The sequence below is a fragment of the Pteropus alecto genome, unplaced genomic scaffold, assembly GCF_000325575.1.
Source record: "Pteropus alecto unplaced genomic scaffold, ASM32557v1 scaffold75, whole genome shotgun sequence".
Lineage (NCBI taxonomy): Eukaryota > Metazoa > Chordata > Mammalia > Chiroptera > Pteropodidae > Pteropus > Pteropus alecto.
The window spans coordinates 25,369,051-25,394,208 of NW_006440638.1; the positions used below are offsets into that span (position 1 = coordinate 25,369,051).

Genomic DNA, 25,158 nt, shown 5'->3' on the forward strand with positions numbered 1-25,158 from the left:
CGCGCCCCAGCGGCGGACAGACGGACCGAGCTCCAGGGCACCGCCCCCGAGCCGTCGAGGCGCCGCTCTTCGGGGGAAGCGCCCAGGTCGGGGTCGCCGAGGCTCCGAAGGCCGTGCGGCTCTTCAGGAGAGGCTCCAGCGGGTCGTCCTGGGGCATCTGGGGACGCCCGGAGGTGGGCAAGCGGGAAGATTGTTCTCCGGCTCCGTCTGCTGGACCTCGGGGTTCCTGAAGCGAGTGCCTGAATGCAGGGCACCGGCCGTCTTTCCCCCCGCCCCCCGATCCCGTCTGCCTGGAGGCCGCGGCGGAAGCACTCTTAACCCCTTGTTCTCCTAGGAGCCCTAGCTGGGGCCGCCATACCGGAGACAAAGCCAGCCGGCGGCGCTGGCCTAAGCGGACTCCTAGGGACTGGCCGACCTCAGCGGACACCGACTAGACTTTCACACACCTTTAGATTATGCCCTGGAGGCCCGGAGCACTCAGCCCAAAAGGGGAAGGCAATGGTTGGAGAAACGAGACCAAGTCGCCCCAGTCTCTTGGAATCCAGAAGGGTTGCTGCATTCCTGGCCAGGCCACTAAACCCCCTTTAGCCTTCTATCTCCCTCTGCAAAATGGACTGAGAAAGCCTGAAGCCCCCTCCCAGGGTGGGGCTGGCTGGGGCGCCCTGCTGAGGCCAGAGAGCTGAGAGTGCTGATATTTGTTCAGGTGTCCCCTGGGGCCCTGCCTCTGCTGCAGACAGATGTGGTTTGAGTCTTGGCCCTATCACTGACCAGCTGGGTGGCGCCCAGCAGTCCTCCCTCTCAGATCATCAGTGTCTTAGGGCGTAAAACTCCCTAAGTTTTACAGGGGCCTCTGTCACAGGGTTTTGATGATGACTTGGAAAGAAGGGGCAGGGGAACTTTCAGAGGAGTGCCCAGGGGTGACAGGATTTTCATTGTCTGGTAAGACAGAGTGGCCTGTCTGGAAGATTCCACCCAATTGAATGGTGGATACCACTCCAGCTGTGTGGAGACCTGGGAGTGGTGGGTGAACCAGACGCACCTCTTGATAAGCTGAAGGCAGAATAGTTAAGATCCCTGAGGAATGATGGTTGTAAAGCCCATGGGCTTCTATTGGGGTGCCACCCCCCACCCTCAGTGAAGGGAGCAAGCCTAGGATGCTATTTAAGGTGTCTTTGCTCTGGGCCTGGAGAAGACCTTCTGCAGAGCAACGTGAGAACCCTACCTCATAGGCGTGGGGGGAAGGACATAGGGCGGTCTCTTGGGCTTTGTCTTTCAGGGCCCATGTGGATTTTCAAATCTTCACAGAGACCCTTAAACTCCTCTTGATGTGAGAGGGGCAAAGTCATTTCCAAGATGCCAGGGTGAGTGCTAGGATGAGCCAGGCTTGAACCCCTGGATCCTAACTCTTCTCTTCTTACTGAGTTTCCTAGGGAAAATTCTTGGCATTAGGGTGTATGTTGGGCAAAACTTTGCCAGGGAGCCAGGCGCCTAGGCCAGCTCTTCTTCCTCTGACACCCATGCTTCAGCATGGTGACATCGGAAGGCTAAGCTGAGGGCCAGAGTGATTAAGGCAGGTGGGGTGACCAAATGCAAATCTCAACTCCATTGCCCACTGCTGGATGGTTTGGAAAAAGTGACTTTACCTCCCTGAGCCCCACTTTCTTTCTCTGGAGGAAAGAGAATTAACTGCAACCACCTCACAAGATTGGAGTGAGCACTGAACAAGATGAGCTCCTAAGGCATCCAGCAAGTGTACCCAGCAGGAAGGGTGACCCTCACAAATCAGTCTCATGGCTGCTATGAGGAGGGGTTGATCCTTGGAACCTGGATCCCTGAGCGGGCATGGGAACTAGAGGCTGAGGAGAAAGGAGGGTGAGGCCTAGGCAGCGAGACCGGTGAACATAGGCGGCCAGTCTGGGTGAGGGGCATATCTTCCTCACTGGCGCCATGTACCACAACAGCCCTTTGGAAGGGATCAGGACCTCATGGCTCCAGAGTTATGATTTTTTCAGTCCAGAAATCGGGTCAGGAGGCCAGGCTCTGTGGGCTGCTTCCTCATCCTGCCTTGTTCCTGGGAGGATTGTCCATCCGTGGGAACATCTTCAAGGGCGGAGGTGATAGATTGGACTTGGCCGGAACTCTGTGCCAGCAAGAGACTACACCACCAAGCAGACCCCTCCACTCCTGGGGGCTACTGAACATTGTACCAAGAGTCACAGTTGGTACCCAGAAACTCAGGACCATGGGGAGGGGAAGGCCCAGGATCCTATTGACACCAGATGAGGGAATCTCAGAAGCAGCTTCCTGGAAGACTGAAATAGCTGTTTCTCACATGCATTCAAGTGAGAAGTGCACTGTCTGCACCCACGAGTCATCATCAAAGCAGCTGCTCTGTGCCAGGCCTAGGTTGGCCTGGGGCAGCCAGAGGAACCAACCACACCTGTTCCCCCACCTACATCTTGAACTTGGATCCAAAGAAAAGGGGGTAGGGGCAGAGCCTATGTTCTAAACGGGCCTTCAAGGCAAATGCTTGCAGCATGGGGGCTCATGGCCAGGGCTTCTGCTTCAGGGATCATGACTGCTTTGTGGCTGAGCCGGGAATTCCCTAGAGGCTTGGGCTGTTTGCTTGAACTTCAGCCACAGGCCAGAGGTCTTAGAAAAGGAGCTCCTGCAAGGTGGTGCCCTATGCAACTAGTCCTGCCTGCTCCCCTCTCTACCTGAAATCCCTGCTCCTCAGGCAATACAGGGAATCCAGAACAGGGAGGTGACAGGCTCCAGAGGTGCATTTAATCGTACATTTGCCACAGGTGCAGAGTGGGAATACTGCACAGAGGACATTCCATATGACCCTTTTAGTAATTCTTTAGATTGGCACAATTTTCATTTCCTCTTTAGAAACAAGGAAACTGAGGCCCAAAAGGTGAGGTGACTTTCCTGAAGTCACAGCCATGAGAAGGAGGAATTGATCTGGTCTCTGACTTTAAAGCCCATGCCCTTTCCCCATCCACCTCCCCTACTGTACAGATGGGGGGAAACTGAGGCAGATAAGCCTGGGACCCCAGAGCCTACTCTGCGTGGTGTCCCACTGAGCCCCTCTGGAGTAGCCAGAGCCTTAGGGTAACTATGACCACATCCTCAGAGGAGAGGTAATGGCCCAGAACCTAACATCACACGTCCGCCTGTCGTAATTAGCAATGTTCCCTGGCTAGAGGCAGCAAATGTTATTAAGTGAGCTGGCTGGCAACTGCAATCCAATTAAAGAGGCCTTGCTGTGAAGGCTACAGTAGGTGCTCAGTGCTAGGAGCCTGAGCAGTAGAGGGGATACTCAATACCCCGCACCGTGATAACATTCCTAAGACCTAACCCCAGCTTCGGGCAAGGTGGAAAAGATTGGCACATAGCCTATGTTTGATAGGGCTTATGCGAGCCTGGAGGATGCTTGGGCTTGGTGCACCTGGTGGGCTACAGGTGATGCTGTAACCCAGGACCCACAGGTAGGAGCTCCAGCCATGAGTTTGGCCCATTGCCAGCTCTGCCTTACCCTAACCATGTGACCAAGGGCACATGACTTCTCTCTGAGCCTCAGTTTGATTATCTGCAGCATTGGGCTAAGACTGCACATCCTGGGGTGCTCTGTGAGCTCAGTAGGCATTTGCTGCTTCTGTGATCATTGTCTTTCTCATACTTGCATCTCCCTCTAGACCTCCTGCCCCCCGAGGTCTGCAGTCTCCTGAACCCAGCAGCCATCTATGCCAACAACGAGATCAGCCTGCATGATGTTGAGGTATATGGCTTTGACTACGACTACACACTGGCCCAGTATGCAGACTCACTGCACCCAGCGATCTTTAGTGCTGCCCGTGACATCCTTATTGAGCATTACAAGGTAAGGCAAGCTGAGCAGGGAACCCAGGCCCTCCAGGCTGGCTGGCTGGGAAGGTGGCTATATTAATCCCCCAAGGCAGCTGCCCAGCCAGCAGGTCTGGCAGTGCCACTGGCTCAGGCCTGGCCCACTTTCCCCCAACAGTACCCAGAGGGTATTCGGAAGTATGACTACAACCCCAGCTTTGCCATTCGTGGCCTCCACTATGACATTCAGAAGGTGAGTGGCTAGACCACTGACTCCCTGCCCCCTCCTGACTAGATGTGTTTCAGGGCCACTTCCTTAGCACCCCTATCCCCTATGGGGAGGACTCCTCATCTGTCTTCCACTTTGGCCTCAAAGCAGTAGCTTCCTCTTGGCGTGTACATGATCCCCTTGATACCATTCAATTAGGGTTGGAAGAGGCTGGCTCATGGCCAATGGCAAACTCCTTTCTCATCGCCTGTCCCACTCCCCTGGTGCCCCCAGAGCCTTCTGATGAAGATTGACGCTTTTCATTATGTGCAACTGGGGACAGCCTACAGGTCAGCCTACCCTGACCCCACAGCAGCCCACTCCAGGTCCATGTTGTCCTTCCTAACCGCACTGTCCCCTGCCCTATGGGGCATGGGATCAGGACCACTTTGGATCGATGATGTCTGTGTGCCCAACCAGGGGCCTGCAGCCTGTGCCAGATGAGGAGGTGATCGACCTATATGGGGGAACCCAGCACATTCCACTGTACCAGATGAGTGGCTTCTATGGCAAGGTACTCACTGCTGCTGCTGCCCAGGGAAGCCCCTGGGAGGCCGTGCCCACACCCCAGTAGGCCAGCCCTGACCCACAGGCTGCACCCCTCTACCAGTATCGTCAGGTAGATTTGGAGCCCTTTGTCTCCAGAGCTGGGGGTTGTGGGGCTGAAGGGGTTGCTGAGTCGGTGGCTCCCTCCCCAGGGTCCCTCCATCAAGCAGTTCATGGATATCTTCTCACTGCCGGAGATGGCACTGCTCTCCTGTGTGGTGGATCACTTCTTGGGCCATGGCCTGGAGTTTGACCAAGCACACCTCTACAAGGACGTGACGGTGAGAATGCTGGGCCTGCTTGGGGTGGCAGAGAGGGCGAAGTCCAGTCACAGCAGACCAGGCCATCCTGGCCCCACTGCACCCTCACTGTCCCTCCCCTGCCCCCAGGACGCAATTCGAGACGTGCATGTGAAAGGCCTCATGTACCAGTGGATCGAGCAGGACATGGGTAAGGGTGGACAGTAGCTGCTGCGGCATGCCCGGGCAGGGTGTGGGGTGGTTCTCACAGAGCCATCTCCTCCTGTTAGAGAAGTACATCCTGAGAGGGGATGAGACGTTTGCTGTCCTGAGCCGCCTGGTGGACCATGGGAAACAGCTGTTCCTTATCACCAACAGTCCTTTCAGTTTCGTGTGAGCATTGCTCCCCCGTGGGAGGAGAGAGCAGGGTGGGGGCCAGGTAGGGGTGGGCAGGCCTGAGCCTCCCTCAGACCGCCTGCCACTCATCCCATCTCTGCCCAGGGACAAGGGGATGCGGCATATGGTGGGTCCCGACTGGCGCCAACTCTTCGATGTGGTCATTGTCCAGGCAGACAAGCCCAGCTTCTTCACCGACCCACGCAAGTATGGGCCTGGCAGGGTTGATGGGGCCAGGGAACGGGGACTGGCCTCTGCTCACCACTCAGTATGCTTGGGGTGGAGACATCCCCTTGCTGGCGTGTGGCTCACCTGAGTAGGTGGGCCTTTGCAGAGTGGGGTAGTGCCTGGCTTGTGGTCCTGCCACAGACTGGAAATCAAGGCCTTTACCCCCGACCCCACCCTACCCTAGGCCTTTCAGAAAACTTGATGAGAAGGGCTCCCTCCAGTGGGACCGTATCACCCGCCTGGAAAAGGGCAAGATTTATCGACAGGTGAGGACCATGTAGTTGGGAGGAGCACCTGGTGGGGGCCACAGGGCTAACCAAAGCCCCAGGTGGAGGGGGCAGTGGCATGGCCTTCTGGACCCTGACCAGCCACCACACATCTACCATGTGTCTGTCCCCTTGCACCATAGGCCTGCATCTGGGGCACCAGGGAATGGCATTCAGGGCACAGGCCTGGGCAGTATCTAGGGCTTAGCTTCTGGGTCAGGTTGCCTGCATTTGAATTCTAACTACATTTCTTGATATCAGAGAGGGTGTCTGGCCAAATTATTTGGCCTCTCTGTGCCTTGCTTTCCTCATCTGTAAAAGATATAATTGAGTTGTGATGGCAAGGCCTTAGACTGGCTGGGCATTTGCTAAGTGCCCAGTAAATGCCACTGTTATTACTTAGGGCTGAGCACTTTGCTACAGCTAGACACGCCTGGTCGGGGTCCCTGAGTTGGGCTGGTGTGGGTAGCCCACAGTCGTCTAGGGAGATTCCCTTTCCTGGCTGGCTAGGAAGATGAGAAGGGGCATGGTGTGGGCATGGGTTTGGTTGGTGGGGTGGCTCTGAGCATTTGGCCCTGGATGGAATGCGGAAATCCTGGCTAAGCTGGTGAGCTGGGCTTCTTGGGGGCAGGGAATCCAGAAGCTGGGGGAGGGAGGAAGCCAGTGGTTGGAGCAGCTTCAAGGTACCCAGTATGAACGCCCAGCCTGCAGGCAGTACTCACACCCCTGCCCACTGCTCAGCCTCCCTGTTGGACCCCAACTATCTAGCCTCCTCCCTGGGGTGCAGGCTCTTCCCCTCAGCTCTGAGGGTGATGACCTCCTTTGTCTGGGCTCTTGGCTAAGCCTGAGTGTGCGTGTATGTGTGTGGGGGATCCTACCTGGTTCTCATCTTTCTTTGCTCTCTCCGCCTCTTCCCTCCCTCTCTCCTATTGCTGGAACCTCAGACTATCCTTGCTGACTCAGCTCCTGCACCTCAAGATTCTTTTGATTCATTCAAGGCACAACCTCTCTGCCCATCATATCTCCCTCTTCAGAGGGGTTCCCTGCTCCTCAGCCTCTCCACTCAAGTTTATTTCAACAGTGAAGTCTTTCACAACCATTTGTACCTCCATGACTTTCATCTCCCGCGGCCTCTCACATGCACGAGCTTCTCTAGTAACTCCTTTTTGCTGACTCTCAGTTCTCAGCTGGGGTGTAGGCTCCTGCCCTGTGGTGGTTGCACTTCCTGCTCGGCCCCTCTCCCCCAGTTTCTGCTCTCCTACAAGCTTCTTCTGCTGTGTTTGAGCCTGGCTGAGTGTTTTCATCTTTTCTCCGACTTTGGAGTAAGAAGGGCAGACGGCCTCACAGTGAGGTCTGCCATTGGTCTGCTGGGTCCCTCTGGGCTCAGGCTGGAGAGGCTAGGAAGACTTCAGAGCTGTGAGGCTGCTGCTGCAGTTCGTTTCCCACAAACTGGACTTAGTCCCTAGCCTGGGGCGGGTGTGAGGCCACAGGGCAGGGAGACCCCAGGGGTGCAGGGCACCATGCCAGGCCTATAAGAGACCTTCCTGCAGCAGGCAGACCCCCTTTCTGAGCATGAGAGGGAAGTAACAAGAGCCAGAGCCAAGAGGGGACAGCGAGGCCGCGGGAAAGGGCAGCCCAGCATCCGGCTAGAGGGACCTTGCTACCTCTGGGGATTCGGGAGGACGGGTAGAGAGCCAGGCATGCTTCTGGCAGCCCCATGGGAGCCCTTTGGGCGCACTGGTCTCAGCAGTGTTCCCCCACATCCTCCCAGGGAAACCTGTTTGATTTCCTGCGTCTGACAGAATGGCGTGGCCCCCGTGTGCTCTACTTTGGAGACCACCTCTACAGTGACCTGGCGGTGAGGAGGGCAAGACTGGGCCGCAGGGGAAGCGGAGGGAGCCCCCTAGCTGGTGCTGAGCCCTGTCCTCTGCCCTGCCCCCCAGGATCTTATGCTGCGGCATGGCTGGCGCACAGGCGCCATCATCCCCGAGCTAGAGCGTGAGATCCGCATCATTAACACGGAGCAATACATGCACTCGCTGACGTGGCAGCAGGCACTCACGGGACTGCTGGAGCGCATGCAGGTGCGGAGGCGGGGGTGGCTGGGATGTCCTGGGGGAGGGACAGGGCCTGCTACCTGGTCACATACCCAACATACACTTCGTCTCCCCCAGACCTACCAGGATGCCGAATCAAGGCAGGTGCTGGCTGCCTGGATGAAAGAGCGGCAGGAGCTGAGGTGAGCAGGGCAGGGCCAGGGCAGGAATCTGGGGCCCAGCCCCATCCTGTGCGGCCCCTCAAGTACCCCGTGTCACCTTCCCCAGGTGCATCACCAAGGCCCTGTTCAACGCTCAGTTTGGGAGCATCTTCCGCACCTTCCACAACCCCACCTACTTCTCTCGGCGTCTTGTGCGTTTCTCCGACCTCTACATGGCCTCCCTCAGCTGCTTGCTCAACTACCGCGTGGACTTCACCTTCTACCCACGCCGTACACCCCTGCAGCACGAGGCACCACTCTGGATGGACCAGCTCTGCACCGGCTGCATGAAGACACCCTTCCTCAGTGACATGGCCCACATCCGCTGAGAGCAACTTTATTGTCCAGAACAGGCCCCTGTCCTCCCTGCCCCGCCAACTCTGGGCATCTGTCCAGACAGGCAGTAAAGTGGTTGCCCTCCTGCTCGAGCCTCTGCTTCAGCCCCAGGCGTGTCACTTGACCGCAAGGATCCTCTGGGTGTCAGGGAAGTCCTCCAGAAGTGAGTCCTGTGGGGAGGATCATGTGTAGCTGGGCTGAGACCAGGCCCTGGGCCCATTCCCACACCCCCCTGCCCCTATACTCACATCGAAGGGCTCACAAAAGGTGTCATGGCTGCCAAAGACTGGGTTGGGGACAGAGACCAGGGCTGGGCTGGTCCCTTCCTGCCATGGGGAGAAGTCATCATCAGCATCATCTTCTGCCTGAGAAGAGAGGTGAGTGGTTAGGGGCCTTCGGCAAGACTGATGGACTCCACCCTACCCCTAACCCAACCCTACCTGGAAAGCAGAGAAGCCAAAGCCTGTGGCCTTGGCTCGAGCACGGAGGTAGATGGCTCCAGCCACCAGGCCCAGCAGTGTTCCAGTGGCTACCACAGCCCCAACACCTGTTGCCACGGATGGGGCCTCAGGTGCCACCACTGCCCGCTACAAACAAGGAGAGCATCAAGGACCTGGTTGGAGCTGTCCCCTGACCCCTTGCAGCTCTGCCTGTCCCCCACCTACTCACAGGCTGTGGGGGTGCCAGGAGGGGGCTGGCCAGAGCATGGATGATGCCATTGAAGGCCATGATGTCCCACACGATGACATGACTAACCACAACTGCCCCTGGGTCCTGTAGGGAGACCAGAGTCAGGCCCAGTGGTGAGTGAGGGCCAGGGCCAGCAGGGAAGGGGCAGTGACCAGACTTACCACAGGAGCCCAAGAACTGTTGCCTGTGCCCACATCATTGATGACAAGGCTGACGCCTGAGTGGGAGGGGAGCAAAGTACCCTGGCTGATGTTGGTTCTCAGGAAGGTAGTGTTGGAGGCGTGTAGCTCCAGGTCTGGGCCACCCAGCGTCTGTGGGCAAAGCAAAGGCCCTGTTGGCCCGGGCCAGCCAGAGGGAGCAGGATCAGGCCATACCCCTGCTAGTTACCATGTTGTCCACAAAGCCTTCGTTGACAGGAACAAAGAGTGTCTTGTAGGTGAGCTCATCGTCCAGGAAATCCAAGAAGTCAAGACCTCGGGGAGTGGCATTGGCATAACCCAGCAGCATCTGGGAGGGTGGCAAGACAGGGCTGTGAGTGGACTCCCTCCCCAGGGGTCCCAGCTACCCTACACCCCTTGGCCCCCTGCACACCCCGTAGAAGGTGGAGAAGTTGGTGGTGGCAGCCAGTACATCAAGCAGCTTCCCATTGCACGTGCTGGTCCCATCACCCACAAAGCCATCACGGCATCTACAGGCCACGTCTGTGGGAAAGAGGGTTCGATAGGTTGGTGGATTGGTGGGAAGGGGCGGAACTAGAGAGTGAAACGTGGTTGGGGTGGCTGCACCTTGCACACGGTAACAGTAGGCATCCCAGCGCTCTGACAGATTCTTCCGGGTCCCTAGGCTGACTACGCCCACTTGACCATCACCACAGTCTGCCGCAGGGAAGACGACAGGGTGGGCAGCCGAGCCATTGGCCAGCCAGCCCACAAGGCACAGGTGGAAGCCCAGCTGTAAGGACAGGAAGGGGATGCTGAGACCCAAGGCCCAACTTGAAGGGCTCCTACGGGCCTGGCTCCATGTTCCTGGGCCCCACGCACCTGCTGGGCAGCAGAGAGCTGAGTGACAGAAGCAAGGACAGCTCCCTGAGCTCCACATGCTGCCTCAGCCTCTGAGAAGTTAAGACCATAAGAGCTACTGGTGGCCTGGAGGTGAAAGACACCAGCCCGTTTCTCTGCAGAAGGGAGGGATGAATGGTCAGCCAGAGACACTGAGGTGAGGCAAGGGCACTAGGAGGAGGCAGGGAAGCATACCCTGGAAGTGCAAGTCAGTGCACACGGCATCCATGTGACAGGGTGGGGGCTGGCCTAGACAGCGGTCCACAGGTGGCTCAGGCTCTTCCAGACACTGCAGTCCGTCACCCACATAGCCAGCATGGCACACACAGCGCCGTGTGTTCTGGGGCAGGAGAGCAGGCAGGAACCCTTCAGGGACTGGGGAATTTACTCTGTAGGGCTTCCCTACCCAGCTGCTTGGCTCCTCTCCTGCTCACCGGGCCAGTGCTCAGGCAGTCGGCATGCTCGCTGCAGCCCCCACGGTGGCTGTCTTCACAGGGGTTGCGGGCTCTGCAGCTCCAGCCATCACCCTCATAGTCTGGCAGGCAGGCGCAGGTGACCACTGTGCCTACCTGACTGCAGTTGGCATGCTCACTGCAGCCGCCACGCCCATCCTGGCACAGGTCTGCCACTGAGGGCAGGGAGAGAGTGCTTGGACCAGGTGGCAGGAGGGGAGTGGGGCCTCCCACCTCACGTCCCCACCCACCTGCTCACCTGTGCACATGCGTCCGTCCCCTTCATAGCCCAGGCTGCACTCACAACTGTTGCCCGCACGGCATACTGCCTGGGGTGCGCAGGGTGGCGCACACACAGGCTGCAGCTCTGTTCCCCAGGGCCCACCCCACATATCCAGGTTAGTAGCTGTCGTCCTGGATGCCCCCAGGTCCCCTCCCAACTACCCTCGGTCCCTCTATCTGCATGTGCAGTTGGCCATGCGCTGGTGTGTCCATGGTGGGCACAAGGACAAGGGCCACTCACCCAGCTGCACCTCACAGCGTGGCCCAGTCCAGCCCTCATCACAGAAGCAGGAGCCAGAACCCCCAAGGCCCTCATCACAGTGGCCATGAAAGGTGCAGCGGCAGGCTGGAGAATGGGACAGGCAGGAGGATGGAGTCAGCACACAGGCCAAGGGAATCAGGGGGTAGGGTGGGGCAGGGCGGGGAAGGACAGCGCACCTTGGCAATGGGGCCCAAAGGCTCCTGGGGCGCAGAGTTCACAGGCTGTCCCAGCAAACCCCAAACGGCACCTACACTGCCCACTGCCACTCATGCCGTCCATGCACACGCCATGGTCACTACAGGGGTGGCTGGCACCCCCAGGACAAGCTAGGAGATAGAGTAGGAGAAGTGAGGTGGGGGCCAGGGCTCTCATCAGGATTCCCCACTCATGCATCTCCAGCCCAGCCACACACCGTCCATCCTCCACCCATTGGCAGCCCAGGATCTTCCAGAAACAACAACCCACCCATGTCTCCATGCTGCTGAGAATGCTCCAGGCTCCCATGATCTGGAGAACACCCAGACCCCCCCCACCCCAGCATACCCTACCAAGTTCTGCACCATCTACACAGCCACTCCACCTCTTAGAGCATTCTCTCCTGGTAAAATCCACTCACCACCCCCCAGACCCACCTCGCTCCTGAGTTTTCCAACACCCCTCAGAAATAATAGCCAGAGCTTGCACTGGGCTATCTTGGATGCTCACCTCGGCACTCACTGCCATAGTGACCAGGGCAACAGCTGGGCTTCCAGGTGGTAGTGACACAGTTGCGGTGGCATCCCCTTCCCAGACCTTGGGGCTGGCCCCAAATGCTGCGCAGTGCCAAGGAGCGCAGTGGAGGGGATGTCCAGAACTTTGAGTAGTAGCGCCAGCAGGCCTGGGGGCTACCCTGGGCCAAGAGGAGCCGGGCTGCAAACTGCCTGAGCTTGGTGGTCCCTGGGCCCTACCCCGACCCCCACCCAGCTCCCAGCCCCTTACCTGCTCCTGTGAGCCCTCAGGACAGGGAGGTTCCCGCCCACAGATGCTGCAAATTTTCTGGAAGGAATAGAGGCCAACACAGCAAGGTCAGGTGAATGGGCAGTACAGGTGGGCTTGGGCTCCTGCCCATCCACCCCTAGCCTCCCTCACCAGCCACAGTGGCCGAGTCTCAAAGCGGTCACAACGGGCACCAAGGCCAGGTGGTTCCAGCAGCTGGTCGATGCCGTAGGCCAGGCCACCCTCAAAGGGCAGGTGCCGCTGCACAATATGGGCGTCATCCTCACCCACTATGAGTTCGCCCTGCAGGTTGAGGATATGGGGCATGTGGGGGTCCACAGTTGTGCTGCGGCCCCTCCCATGCCAGGACCCCTGCCTCCTTCCCTCATTCAAGCTTTCTCTCCAGACTTACTGGCCGGGCAGGGCTACAGGAGAAAGAGATGGGAGTCCCATGCATGGTGCGGAGCGGTCCCAGGTTGGGCAGGTCAGATGCCAAGGCCTGAGCAGATGGAGCCATGGTTGGAGCTGGGTAGGCAGGCTGCCATTGGCAGGCAGTGGGGACCAAGGCCTAGGGGTGTACCCACCTCGATGTTGCGGATCACATGGCCCCGCAGAATGGCTGCCAGCTTGTCACGGTGGTCCTCGTGGTACAGCCAGGCCTGGCGATCAGGTGGCAAGGCTCGCAGGGCAGAGTCTGTGGGCCACAGCATTGTGAAGGGTCTGTGGGACACATCTCGAAGCAGGGGCAGGAGACCAGCCATCTGGGGAGGAGAAGCAGAGGTATGGTAATCACAGACTAGTCGGAGCCTGGTGGGCAGAAGTAGCGGGCTAAACCCAGAGATGAGGAAGGGGTTCCAGGGACCAAGGTAGCCTTTTCACCAGCCACACTCTTCTGCCATCCCAGGCCGGTATTATACATGGACATACATGCAGGCTAAAGCTTGACTGTTGTCTGGTATGCAGGCACATATAGCATGCCCTTGTGCTCCTACTGGGAAGCTCATGCACAATGGCGTCACCTCTGCACAGATGTACTCAATCACATAAAGGACAGGTTTGCCCATAGATGGGGGTGTGCACAGACAGGGGAGCGTACACACAGTTGCACACACATTTGACAGTCACTCACATATATATACATGTGCACATATGCTCACACTAACAGATCCACACATGGGAGCAGTACCTTCACAAGGCTACTGAAAATCTTGTAACCGAAGCTATCCGCAGCAGCGGTGACATTTCTCTAGGGAAAGGCGCTGGTGAGCAGTGAGGTCAGTCGGGGAGAAACGATCCCAAGCCCCCAGCCACCTGTCTTCGGGCTCCCAGGCCCATGCCCAGGGCATACCCGTGGGGTTGGGGCAGCCTCAGGCTCCCAGTGTAGAACGTCGGGCGGCAGCAAGACATGGTCAATGAAGTGCAGGATGCCATTCACCGCCTGGTGGTCACTGCTCACCACTCGTGCGAAGTCATTGAGATATATGCTGCCCTTGGGGGCAAGGCACGGGCACATGGGGGTGGAGCCGGGACTGAATGAAGCGGATCAGTGGGGTGGGTGGGGCCTGAGGTAGGGGTGGAGCCTGGGCTGGGCAAGTCTTGAGTGGGGTGAAGACAGCAGGTCTCACCTCCCTCCCAGGGAAATAGCTGCGGGCCAAGTGGGAGCGGGGAGCGGGGCACCAGCATAGGGCCAGGCTCAGAAGTCTTGAGCCCGGAAACAGGTTCATGGTAGTGGGTGGAGTCCGGGGCAGGACTCTACTCGGTCTCACTGAAGCCCGCCCTGGCCCAGGAGAAGTGAGAGGGTCTTAAACACATGGGGACAGGGCACAGGAGTGCAGGGGCGGGGCCTTAGCTGCAGAGTCCTGGGTCTGTGGACCACCCATGTCGGAGACCCGGCTTGGGCTCACCTCCCTCTCGCTGAAGCGCAGCGGGTGCCCTGAGAGCGTGGTAACATAGCCCTCCTCTAGCAGATCCTGGCTCCGCAGCTGCCGGCAGCCGACAACGTGGTAGCGAAACACGAGCTGGCTATGGGCTCGAATCCGGGCCAGCTCATCCTGGAGTGGAAGTCGTGAGGGTAGAAGGATAGGAAGTTGTGAGGGTCCCTGACTGTGCCTTTACCTACCCCTGCGCTATGCTCATCCCTCCCCTTGCTCCCGGGGTTTGCCTTACCTGCGACAGGTTGGTCATTAGATCCGCATGTGGCACGAAGATTGTGAAAGGCCCTTTGCCCTTGAGCTCATTGTATTTCTGGAGAGGGGAGGGAGAACAGCTTGAGTGGAAGAGGGCAACGTGGGACCAACTCAGGGCTTCCATGGATCTTCTGTGGAAAGACTCAGACTCTGAGAAACCAGACTGCTCAACGCCCTGACCAAATGAGAACATGAATGCCCACAGAGAAGTAGGACCTGCAGGTCAAAGAAGCCCAAGCAGGACCTAGGAAATGGAGGCCAGCTGGTCACTCACCAGGAGGTGGAGGCTGAAGAATGAGGCATGTCTGTCCCGAAGGAGCTCCTGGGGGGGCGAGGATCAGCTCAGATTTTGGGTGGCCCCCATTCAGGGCCTGGTGCCTGGCCCAGCGCCTGCGGCCCAAGGTCTGGCCAAGGCAGAGATGAGGAAAGGAAAGCCAGGGGGTTCTGAGCTGGGGTCAGGATTAGTTTCATGAATCAAAACTGGGTCAGGCCCAGGTGGAGTCAGGGGTCAGGGTCAGGAAATCTGGAGTCTTAACCATGGATCAGGCCTAAGCGGGGCATAGCCAAGGTTGGGTCAGGGGTATGACTTGGGCATCATTACCAGGCTGACTCTAGCACGGCAGGTGAAACCATCACCCACAGTGTGGGCTGCATCACAGGTGCACATCCTCTGGCCATCCCCTGTGCTTTTGCACACAGCATAGGGGCTGCAGCCTCCATTACTCTGAGGCAGGGATAAGAGAGAGAGGCATCAGTGGCTCCCAGGACTTCTCTGCCCCAACCAGCCCTGGGGAAGGGCCATGAAGGTTCCTGTCCAAACCTCCAAAGCCCTGTTTCCTACTGATCAGACTTGAGCTTGTGGGAAGGGTGGCTCTCCCTTCAGAGGCCCTTAAAACCCTGCTGGGGGCAAAGAAAACTGTTTCCAGCCTTAGTCTCCTCCCCCTGTAAAATGAGATGGGCCTGGGGGCCTCACCTGGGAGCAAGGGTCCAGGAGATCGCAGGTCCGGATGCCATCCCCGCTATAGCCCTCGCGGCAGCTGCAGGAGACCTGTCCCAAATCCTGGTCAGTGGGGCTGCTGGAACCCAAGAGGGGACCAGCGCCCTGGACAGAAGGAGCACCCCCAAGCCTTGTCGGGGGGGCCCCACCCTATGGGGGAATGGCACAGCCCCAGTGTCCAACCCTGTTGTGCTGACCTGCTGGGGGCCTGTGGGGATACATTCGGCATGCACGTGGCAGCCCCCGTGGCGAATGAGACAGCCGTTAGCTTCTGGGGGAAAAGACACTAGGATGAGGGGCGCCCTAGGCAGCCCCTCCATTCATCTGTCAGTCCAGGTTCTCATCCCCTGCTCTCAGCACCCTCAGGCCTCACACCCCTGTGTGCCCCCGAGCTGTTCCTCCTCTAACTCAGACCACTGAAACGAGACACCCAGCCCTGTATGCACCCGGAAGGGATCCCAGCTTCACCCTGGCACAGCTCCCCATCGCCTGTGTAGCCGTCCTTGCAGGTGCATGTCCGCTGCCCAGGTGCCACCTTGGTGCAGTTGGCGTAGGGGGAGCAGCCTCCATGGTCATGGGCACAGGGGTCCACTTCTAAGGGTAGATGATCCCAGAGAGTTGTGAGGAGCAGGCAAGAGGACCGAGTGGAGACAGGGAAGGAGGGCGTGGGGGAAAGAAAAGGTCAGAGGGATGGCTAAGACCAGAGATGGGACAGGGAAAGGGACTGGATCTAGAGGGAGTGGAGAGGACTCTGCAGGGAAAGCCGCCCCCAAATTTCAGAGAGAGCCCGAGGCATCGGTATAGCTGGACCTGAACAATAGGTGCCGTTGCCTGAGTACCCTGCGGCACAGATGCAGACAGGGACTGCTGCCGATTCCTGTACACAGCTGGGAGGGATGGCAACAGTCAGCCTATGCCCCCCAGCTCCTGCCTTGACCCCAGTCCCCCCACCCACTTGCCCATCCGCTTTAGGACCGGCTCACTCACTTGGCATTGGGGTCACACTTCTCTGGGCAGTGAGGGCCAGTGATTTCTGGGGGGTAGGAAGATGGGATGGTTCTGGTCATTCAGACCCAGGAACCACCTCCCAGGGAGCACCTGCCTCCCCTTTGGAGCTACTCACTCTGGTCACAGCGGAGGCCCTGCCAGCCCACATTGCAGACACAGCTTCCGTCCCCTTGCAGCCCCTCCTGGCATAGCCCATGGGCACAGTCACACACTGAGGGCAGACAGGGGAAGATGGGAATTACTCATTGCCTCCGTCCTGCCTTTGCCGGGGTATCACTATGACCGCCGTCCTCCGCCAGGTTGCCCACCATTCCTGCCCCCTCCCCATCCTCACCTCCGGTGCAGTTGGGCCCGTAGCGGCCCAGCTCACACATCTCACAGGCGGTTCCGTGAAAGCCCTCATGGCAGCGGCACTCCCCATTGCCCAGGAGCCTGTCCTGGCACTGTCCATGGCCCGAACACACCCCACCCAAACCCCCCGGGCATGGCTCACACAGTGTGCCGAAGAAACCAGGGCAGCAGTCAGGTACCTGCGGGAGGGAATGCAAGGAGAAGCCCAGCACAGGCCGGGACAGATGTCAAGGGAAAGCAAAATGTCAAGAAGGGCGAGAGTATCTTGGGGCCGCAAAGCCACAGAACAAAGCAAGTTGGACCCAGGGAAATGGAGACTGCTCTCCACAACCCCCCCACAGACCCCACAGTGAGGGGCAGAGCTGGACCCAGTTGCTGCCCCTGGGCTTGGCTGATGGTGTCATCTCTGGGCCTTTCTCCTCCCCAGCCCCTCTTTCTGAGGGCTTGGCCATAGGAACAAATACTGGCCCCTCTGACTTCGGCCCTCTCTCCTTTGCCCTTCTTCTGGCCCTTGCTTCACTGGCCTCAGCCAAGTCCCAGCCCTGCCTCTGCCCTTGAAATCTAATCCAGGCTCCTCCTCTGGGCCCCCACTGCCATCTCCTTCTCTCTGGTTGAAGATCCGGGGATGAGGAAGTTCAGGGCAAACCTGGATTTTCTTGGCACACGTGTAAGAACAGCCCCGGGAAAAGGAATAGCCAGATCGGTAGACACAGCTCTTCTTGGGGGTGTTCTGGAAATGGGGACAGGCAGGAGACAGACAGACAGACAGACAGACAGACAAACTAGGTATCAGTGGGTGACACAGGCAAGCAGGATAGCAGAAGGGACAGGGAGAGGCTGAGACAAATAAACCTGATGAGGAGAGGGAGGGCAGGATCTCGGCCTGGGCCACAGGGTCCCAGGCCTTCGGGGGCAAATCTGAGGGAGGCCTGCTCTGGGCAGACCTGGGCCCAGGCCTCCTGGCCACCATCAGGGAAGGTGAGCAGCCCATGCCATTCTAGTTCCCCAAGCCTGGGCAAGCAGAGCTGGGCCCCAGGGATTGGACACCTCGAGAGAACTGAGAGCAAATGAAATAGGGATGGAATTGTGCCAAGCCCAGTCTCACCTCCAGCTGGAAGCCCTGAGTGCAGCGGAATTTCCGGGTGCAATTTATACATTTTTCCTAGGGGGAGGAAGGGCAGAGAGTCAGGTGCTCCTGGGGAGGGGGCCAGCAAACCCGCCTTCCTTCCTCCAGGGCAGGCTGACAGCTCTCCCACCCCTGACAAAGTGCCCGACCCCGCCAGCAAGCGCCTCCCAGCTCTGAGCTCCACAGCTGCCCTCCTCTAGCCCAGCCTCTCACCCGCAGAGCCTCTGCGTGGCTGTGTAGGCAGCGGCTTGAGCCCACCGTCAGGATCCCCGAAAGACCAAACAGTGAGCGGCCAGGGGCCTGCAGCACAGGGCCTTCCAGCGGCACATGGTTCACTTCAGGCTGAGGAGTGGGGCAGGAAGCTGAACCCAGCTCACCCCGACCAACCCTCACCCTGGGAGTTACGAGCCAGGGAGGGCCTCAGGGCTGGGACCATCTCCATGGATGGGGGTCTCCCAGGCCGGGCAGTCCCTGGATCAGAGGTTGGAGGCTCCCAGCAGGAAGAACTCCAAAGGGGATGGGCCTTCAAGAGTGGAGTGCCTAGGGGAGGGTCTTGTCCCCACAAACCTGGCCACTATGGTTGTAGAAGACAAGCCAGTGGGCGGGGCCCAGGAGGGAGTTGCGGTGTCCACCCCTCCGCAGGGCTTCCATGGAGAGTGCCTCCCCCAGGACCACATGATGTCGCACTATGTCCGCATCCTGAGGGGAAGGAGAAGCTCAGGGGCTCCAGGACTATCAAGTGCCTTGGATAGTGGTGTTCCTCCCACTGCGTCTCTTTGCCAAGGGATAGGAGGCTCACCCTCTGAGCCTTCGCCCTTGCCCCTCGGTCACCCCTGTCCCAGTGACCTCACCAGGCTGCTGCTGTTGCCCTGGGCCTCCAGAGAGCGGTTTGTGGGCACGAAGATGGTGTAGGCAGTGGCAGCCTCAATCTGGGGCACCAGACCGTGGTGCTAGGGACAGGGGGCCGGGATCAGAGATGGGCATAATTGCCCTCGGTCCTCACCCCGGGAGCCAGCCAGCGACCTCCGCACATGGTGGTGGAGTGCCCCTGACCGAGCACCCCGCTCTCTTGCCCTTACCTGCAGCAGTTCCCGGAAGAGGCGGAAAGCAGGCACTGAGTCCAGCTGCTGCAGCAACCCCTGCTCACCCAGTACGTCCTCTCTTGGAGGCAGCAGGACCTGGCGAAGAGTATGGGGGCTGGTCAGTGTGTCACTGCTTCTTGGCTGCATAGAAGGTTCCCTGCACACACTCCCTTCCAGCCATACCTGGCTGAGGACATGTAGGACACCATTGGTGGCAAGGAGGTCAGCCACGTCCACGCTGGCATTCTGCACCCAGACCCTCTGGAAGACAATAGGCAGAGCTCAGCTACAAGTGGGCACAGGTAGACACTTAAGAGTGGGTGTGACAGCAACGGAGAGGCTGCTGGGTGTCCAGGTGCCCACGGATGACCTCTAGCCTGGCCCAGACATACTCAGACTCAGGACCTACCAGATGGGTATGTATACCCTCAGCAGGGCCCATGCATGAGAGGGACAGTATGCACACGCAGACAGAGATGGGCAGGCAACTCTTGGCGGGACAGTCACTGCTAGCCAAAGACACAGCACAGCAGCAAAAGTGTCCCTGGCACACCCTCTGAGCAGGCGGAAGGGATCCCAATCTCAACCCTTGGGGGCCTCAGTCCAGGAAGCCTACAGCCACTCAAGTTTCCTCCTATGCCCTGCACGGTTCCTTCTACCCAGAGTTTACCGCATACCCCACTGATATTGCGAATTTCCCAGCGTGTGGTGGGGCTCAGCGTGGCCACCTCCTGCCCGCCCAGCTGGGCCAACTCCTCCTCAGAAAGGGCGACCTGAAGAAAATGAGCCCTAAGGGGGCACAGTTGGGGGGTACCATGGAACCAGGTTAGTTTAACCTACAGAGACCTCTGAGACTGAGCTCCATCCCCAAAGGTAGACACATGCCAGGCTGAGAACATCTGGGGAAGGGCTGGGTCTTGCACAAAAGCCCCCTCCCAGAGCCTGGCCCTGCCTGCCCACCTGACCAGGTGTGGCAGCATCCTTGGCTGCAGCCAGAAGGCCTGGTCCTCGGGGCTCAGCCTACGGATGGCAGACTCAGAGGGCACCAGGACTGTGACTCGGCTGTTGGCAGGAAGAGTGATGCTGGCTCTCTGTGTGTGAGGTGTGCAGAGGGACAGGAGGAAGATGAAGGCAGCCGCCATCTTAAGATTACCTGCTCCCAGCCTCTAGGCCCGCCCCCACCTCCAGCGAATAGAGATGTTATGTGGCACCCCTGTATTCAGGGAGACCTCCTGGATTTGAGCCCCAATCCCAGCATTCTGCCCTGTGCTACCTTGATCCACTGGTAGAAGATGGAGAAGTGGGCATTTGCCTCCAGCTCCTAAGGGAAGAGAAAGAGCCGAGATCATGGGCTTAAGGACAAAGCAGAGCCTCCCCTCCCCCCCAGGGCCCTGAGTACTGCCCCTTCCCACCCGAGGTTCATAGAGAACCCCTTCCCAAGCTCAGGGAACCACTCACCTGGAAGACGTCTCCATAGCAGCTGAAGCCATCACCCCCATAGCCAGGGGGGCATGTGCAGACCCGCTGACCTCCCCCTACTGCCTGGCAGGTGGCCTGGGGTGAAGGTGGGACAGAGAGACATGTCCCTTCCTTCAGCACCCATATGGAGAGCTGGATAACACCCATTCTCCATCTCTCTATCCACCCTTATCACACCCCCTCCTTCTGTCTGTCCACCTGTCACCACTCTTTCTCACTCCTTCCATTCAATCTGCATTCATGTTGGTCCTTTGGAGTGCCTGGCCCTGCCTTCCAGGATCACTGAGAATGTGACATGAGTTACCCACCCCATTGTGACAGATGGGTCACAGAAGCCCAGATCTGTGGGAGCACCCAGGAGGCCCTGGACCCTCAAAAGAGGCCTGAGTTGAGAGCAGGAGGAGCTAGCCAGACCAAAGGTGTGGTGCAGGAAGCCCTCCAGAATACCTGAGCAGAGATGTGGTGACATTAGAGCAGAATGAGGTCGGGAGACAACAAGAAGCTCAGAGTGGCCTTGCGGAAGAGAATGGAATGGGGGCAGCGGGGGCCAGGGCGAAGGGAGGAGTCTAGGCTGGGGCTGGGCCTTAATAAGGAGTGAAAGCTCTATCCTATGGGCAAGGATGTGACAGAGTTTGGATTTGGGGTTTAGAAAGATTCCAGTCCTGACCAGAGACAAGACATCCAGAGAGAGTGCAAGACTGCAGCCAATGCCCATCCCGCAGAGCCTCCCAGGCTCTGAGACTGCTCACCAGGTCATGGCAGCCACCGTTTCCTGCCCGGCAGGGGTCAATAGGGCTGCACACATAGCCGTCCCCAGCGAATCCCAGCTTACAGGTACACCGGCTCTGAAGAGGTTGGGAGCAGAGGGCCTCTTCTCACCAAGAGGACCTAACCCTTTCCTCCTCTACTCCTCAGCTCTTGATAGGCACTGTACCCTAGAGAGGCCTGCTCAGACCCCAGAGGAGCTTCTCCCAGCCCCACCCTTGGAGAGCTGTGTTTCAGATGGGGAAACTGAGGCCCTGAGGGTAGATCAGCTCTTGGTTTGAGTCTGATCGAGTGATGGCATCAGCAGGGAAGCATCCATGGAGGCTCTGTGCCCCTCTGCTCTCAGGCCTGGGCCCTGCCAGGGCAGGTGGAGTCAGCGGTGTGTGATGAGTGGGCAGGTGTTTGCCAAGGCCAGTCCCAGGGATGGCGGCTCAATCTCACCTCCAGCCCTGCCACTCTACCTGTCAGCTCTGATCCTTCCCACTAAATGACAGTGTCCTTAGGCTTGTCGCCACTGCAGGCGAGTTACCGGTGAGACTCCTCGAATCTCAGTTGCCCTTGTTTGCAAGCAAGGGGGTGTCTCAACCTGCTCATTTCACTCGGTTCTGAATGTTAAAGCTCCCGCTGGAGTTCGGACCTCCATTATTCATGGCCATCTGAGCTCTCACTGCTAAGGTCCCATGGGCTGGTGTCCCAGGCCATCATGGAGTGGGAGGACAGAGAGCCCCATGGGTCCTTGCACAGGTCTGGGCCATGCAGAGGCTGACCCTGAACCAGCCAGGCCTAGCCTCCCAATCGATGTATGAGATATTCTTAAATGCCAGGCAGTCCTCGAGTTTACCAGGCCTGAAATGCTTCACATGGAAATCTCCAGATTCTGAGACCTTGTGACTAGTCTGAGATTGCAAAGTTACAGAGCTGGAGTCCATTGAAAATGCTTCACATGGAAATCTCCAGATTCTGAGATTGCAAAGTTACAGAGCTGGAGTCCATTGGTCTAAAGATTTTGGGAAACCAATGAGTGAATGAATGAACTAATTGTCAGAAGACAATGGCCCCAGTGGCCACTTAATGCAGAGAACTCATTGATTTGGTTATGAGAGTCCTCATCCCTGAGAGACAGGAGTCACAGCCTTCTGACTTGGAAAAAATGCTGCTTAGACCGGCCCTGGAATGTGCTTTCCATGGAAACTCTCGGGGCCTTCACGTGGCTCCCAGCACTGACCACTGCTTCCAGATTATACTACTCAACATTTCAGAACTGGATTCTCATTGTGTCTGAGGTTTGAGACCCTGAGCTTGAGCTCTTGGAGTGGATGTTTCCGGAGTCTGAAGGGGTACAAGGAGATCCTCCATCCCACTCTGCTGTCTCCAGGCCTGCTATGCCTCACCTGCCCAGGTCCCACATAGCTGCAGAGGGCATCAGCATGGCAGCCACCTCGTGCGTCCAGCTCACACTCGTCGATGGCCACGCAGACACGGCCATCCCCACTCCAGCCTTTGTGGCATGTGCAGTGGTGGGCGCCCAGGGCCCCAGGAACACATTCGGCCTATGAGAGCCACAGATAAATGGCTCAGGGCTGCAATGCAGTGGGCAGAGGGCAGAGGGCAGAGGGCAGAGGGCAACGGTGACCCACTTCCCACCCCTGGATCAGGACTTCAGGGAAGGGACAATGAGACTGACGTTCTCTGAGCAGCCACCACGGTCTGGGTGGGAGCAGGGGTTCCTGGGTGTGCAGGAGAAGCCATCACCTTCAAAGCCATCGAGACAGAGACACCTGGGGGTGGGTGAATGGAGGGCCTCCAGTAAACCTCTGAAAGAGGCTAGAGGTTGAACAAATGACAAGAGAGGTCATAGACATACAGAGAGGAAGCTTGAGCCCTCACCTGGCGATGCCCCCCTGGCTAACACAGCGGGCATGCTGGTGGCAGTTCTGGGCCTGCTCTGTGGACCCACAGTTCCCTGTGGACTCGTTGCAGAAGCGGCCGCTGAAGCCTGGGGCGCATGTGCCACCCTGACACACACCCCCACTGCCTGGACGGTTGTCACATAGACCATGGACACAGCCGCAGTCTGCAGGGAGGAGATGGGAGCAGGGAAACTGAGGCAGGGGCCAGGATGCAGCTGAAGACATGCTGGGAATGGGGCAGCCAGCACAGAATTGACTTCAGGTTCACAAAATCAGGTTATCCCAAATTCAATGGGCTGGCAGAGGAAATGAGAGGGGGCATTTTTTGCTTTCAGTCACCCCATTCTAGCTGCCTTCCCCCCAAATCCACTTTTGGGAAGTTCTCCTGTGTGTCTGACCTAAATCCTGAATGCTTTAGGTTCAACCACGGTTCTCTTCCTGGCGTGGGTGAAGAGACATCTGTTTCTGTTCCCGAATCCTCCTCCACTCTCTCTGGCCTTTATCCTTTCTCCAGGGGCTCTATTCCCCTTCTTGGGAGTCCCCGGCCCCCTTTCCAGGCAGAATGTTTTTCTTCCTGACAGGCAACCTGGGCCAGGATCACCTACCTTCCTGACACTGGTCACCATGCTTGTTTGGGTTGGAACAGATGTGGCAGGCAACACCCTTGTAGTCTGGGAAGCAGAGGCAAGCCCCATTGCCCAGGACCCCATCGCTGCACTGGGGGTGGGCAGGAGGCAGGATCAGTCACCGGGAAGGGACTCTCCACACCCCCTCCCCCATCACCCCTTTCCACTGCGGGCTGGCTCTGAGCTCCCGATCCCCCTGGAAGACCTTATCCTGAAAGAGACCTTCCAAATCACCGATGCCGCCTAGGAACTAGTACCCTAAAACAGCAGTCCTCAACCTTTTTGGCACTAGGGAACAGTGCTCCTATGAGAATCTAATGCCTGCTGATCGAGGTGGAGCTGAGGCGGTGATGCTAGTGCTGGGGAGCGGCTGCAAATACAGATGAAGCTTCGTTTGCTTGCCTGCTGCTCACTTCCTGCTGTGTGGCCCAGTTCCTAACAGGCCACAAACCGGTACTGGTCCATGGCCCCAGAGGTTGGGAACCCCGTCTTAGAAGGAACCTGGCCCTAGAGGCTTCGTGGGTGACTTTTGCTCAACCTAGAAACACATATCAGAGGTTGGGAACCCCATCTTAAAAGGAACCTGGTCCTTTTCGTGGGTGACTTTTGCTCAACCTAGAAACACATAATTCCTGTGTTCTTCCCTAGCCAGGTGTTAAAGTAACCCTGATGTTACAAAGTGGCAAAAGAAAAAAAGCACCCCCCCTCCCAAAAATATAACACACAAATAGCTTTTATGAAAATAGATACTAATTAACTATTTCTAATTAAAATAGTAAAAATAATATGATCCAACTTCTACTGCCTAGATGTGAGGGAACTGAAGCCAGAGAGGTGGGTTTGGTTCAGCTACTCAGCCAGTCACTGGCTGGCTTGAGAAGACCCTGCCTCCCCGACTCCTCACCCTTGAGCAGGATGGAACTTACGTTGCCTTTGCCATAACAGGGGTTGGAGAAGCCCCCCGGACACTGTGCACAGTCCGGCCCAAAAAACCCTTTGCAGCAGCCAGGTTTCTGTAAGAGACAGAGCATGTCTAAAGATCTGTCTGGCACAATGCCACTCCCACTGTCCAGGCTCCTTCTGTTCCCTTGTCCCATCTCTGGAGCAAGGGGGTGGGTGACCCCTCCGGGACACCTGTTCCACCATTAGGATGCAGCCCAGCTCCCTGAGGAAGGCAGCCCACCCGGCCCCAGCCTGGGGACCCCAGGGGAGAGCAAGTGCCCCAGGTTACTAGACACTAAGTGCCCCATGCCCAGGCTCACCAGGATGGTCTGGTTACAGTAGCGGGCACAGCCCTTCTTCAGGACGTTGAGTCCAGTAGGGTCATGGATGTAGACACACTCCTCAGGGGAGATGTCCTGGGTGGGCCGTGCAAGGCTGGTCAGTAGGTATGGGTCCTTGGCAACCCCCTTCATCTGGCAGCCCTGGTCAAGGGATCTCTGTCCCCTGGGTCCAGCACTCCCACCCTCCGGGTCCAGCCTAGCCTCCCAGCCCCACTGCCCCACCTTGACCCCAGGCAGAATT

The 25,158-nt window shown here is 58.1% G+C and overlaps 2 protein-coding genes across 3 annotated transcripts in view; one reads left to right on the forward strand and one right to left on the reverse strand.

Annotated features, from left to right (window-relative positions):
* The window catches only part of NT5DC2 (5'-nucleotidase domain containing 2), an 8,842-nt gene extending 365 nt beyond the window's left edge, over positions 1-8,477 (forward strand). Inside the window, exons 1-14 of one of the 2 annotated variants that reach the window (XM_015593763.2) lie at positions 1,385-2,485; positions 3,702-3,886; positions 4,028-4,102; positions 4,352-4,407; positions 4,538-4,631; positions 4,816-4,944; positions 5,053-5,113; positions 5,193-5,295; positions 5,404-5,505; positions 5,711-5,792; positions 7,564-7,650; positions 7,736-7,876; positions 7,967-8,031; positions 8,117-8,477. In XM_015593763.2, the coding sequence (XP_015449249.1) occupies positions 4,361-4,407; positions 4,538-4,631; positions 4,816-4,944; positions 5,053-5,113; positions 5,193-5,295; positions 5,404-5,505; positions 5,711-5,792; positions 7,564-7,650; positions 7,736-7,876; positions 7,967-8,031; positions 8,117-8,378 (1,173 nt within the window). In that variant the 5' untranslated portion in view covers positions 1,385-2,485; positions 3,702-3,886; positions 4,028-4,102; positions 4,352-4,360 and the 3' untranslated portion in view covers positions 8,379-8,477. Of the gene's footprint in view, positions 1-1,384; positions 2,486-3,687; positions 3,887-4,027; positions 4,103-4,351; positions 4,408-4,537; positions 4,632-4,815; positions 4,945-5,052; positions 5,114-5,192; positions 5,296-5,403; positions 5,506-5,710; positions 5,793-7,563; positions 7,651-7,735; positions 7,877-7,966; positions 8,032-8,116 lie in introns of those variants that run through there. The other variant, XM_006917555.3, reaches the window with a different exon arrangement.
* Positions 8,478-8,485: 8 nt separating this feature from the next.
* The window catches only part of STAB1 (stabilin 1), a 27,345-nt gene continuing 10,672 nt past the window's right edge, over positions 8,486-25,158 (reverse strand). Inside the window, exons 20-69 of the mRNA XM_006917556.3 lie at positions 24,897-24,992; positions 24,561-24,647; positions 23,614-23,725; positions 22,986-23,172; positions 22,783-22,876; positions 22,490-22,648; positions 21,083-21,178; positions 20,313-20,408; positions 20,128-20,175; positions 19,815-19,945; positions 19,532-19,643; positions 19,038-19,115; positions 18,852-18,950; positions 18,624-18,722; positions 18,340-18,471; positions 17,986-18,114; positions 17,752-17,808; positions 17,293-17,376; positions 16,630-16,825; positions 16,411-16,506; positions 16,275-16,320; positions 16,098-16,174; positions 15,756-15,881; positions 15,485-15,558; positions 15,264-15,338; positions 14,892-15,014; positions 14,565-14,612; positions 14,271-14,348; positions 14,009-14,155; positions 13,453-13,593; positions 13,291-13,350; positions 12,689-12,865; positions 12,517-12,603; positions 12,258-12,407; positions 12,108-12,164; positions 11,835-12,018; positions 11,306-11,455; positions 11,109-11,213; positions 10,845-10,952; positions 10,568-10,761; positions 10,329-10,473; positions 10,116-10,249; positions 9,861-10,026; positions 9,667-9,776; positions 9,463-9,582; positions 9,237-9,386; positions 9,055-9,159; positions 8,826-8,972; positions 8,634-8,750; positions 8,486-8,555 (exon numbers count right to left, since the gene is read on the reverse strand). Of these exons, the coding sequence (XP_006917618.1) occupies positions 8,502-8,555; positions 8,634-8,750; positions 8,826-8,972; positions 9,055-9,159; positions 9,237-9,386; positions 9,463-9,582; positions 9,667-9,776; positions 9,861-10,026; positions 10,116-10,249; positions 10,329-10,473; positions 10,568-10,761; positions 10,845-10,952; positions 11,109-11,213; positions 11,306-11,455; positions 11,835-12,018; positions 12,108-12,164; positions 12,258-12,407; positions 12,517-12,603; positions 12,689-12,865; positions 13,291-13,350; positions 13,453-13,593; positions 14,009-14,155; positions 14,271-14,348; positions 14,565-14,612; positions 14,892-15,014; positions 15,264-15,338; positions 15,485-15,558; positions 15,756-15,881; positions 16,098-16,174; positions 16,275-16,320; positions 16,411-16,506; positions 16,630-16,825; positions 17,293-17,376; positions 17,752-17,808; positions 17,986-18,114; positions 18,340-18,471; positions 18,624-18,722; positions 18,852-18,950; positions 19,038-19,115; positions 19,532-19,643; positions 19,815-19,945; positions 20,128-20,175; positions 20,313-20,408; positions 21,083-21,178; positions 22,490-22,648; positions 22,783-22,876; positions 22,986-23,172; positions 23,614-23,725; positions 24,561-24,647; positions 24,897-24,992 (5,643 nt within the window). The 3' untranslated portion in view covers positions 8,486-8,501. The remainder of the gene's footprint in view (positions 8,556-8,633; positions 8,751-8,825; positions 8,973-9,054; positions 9,160-9,236; positions 9,387-9,462; positions 9,583-9,666; positions 9,777-9,860; positions 10,027-10,115; positions 10,250-10,328; positions 10,474-10,567; positions 10,762-10,844; positions 10,953-11,108; positions 11,214-11,305; positions 11,456-11,834; positions 12,019-12,107; positions 12,165-12,257; positions 12,408-12,516; positions 12,604-12,688; positions 12,866-13,290; positions 13,351-13,452; positions 13,594-14,008; positions 14,156-14,270; positions 14,349-14,564; positions 14,613-14,891; positions 15,015-15,263; positions 15,339-15,484; positions 15,559-15,755; positions 15,882-16,097; positions 16,175-16,274; positions 16,321-16,410; positions 16,507-16,629; positions 16,826-17,292; positions 17,377-17,751; positions 17,809-17,985; positions 18,115-18,339; positions 18,472-18,623; positions 18,723-18,851; positions 18,951-19,037; positions 19,116-19,531; positions 19,644-19,814; positions 19,946-20,127; positions 20,176-20,312; positions 20,409-21,082; positions 21,179-22,489; positions 22,649-22,782; positions 22,877-22,985; positions 23,173-23,613; positions 23,726-24,560; positions 24,648-24,896; positions 24,993-25,158) is intronic.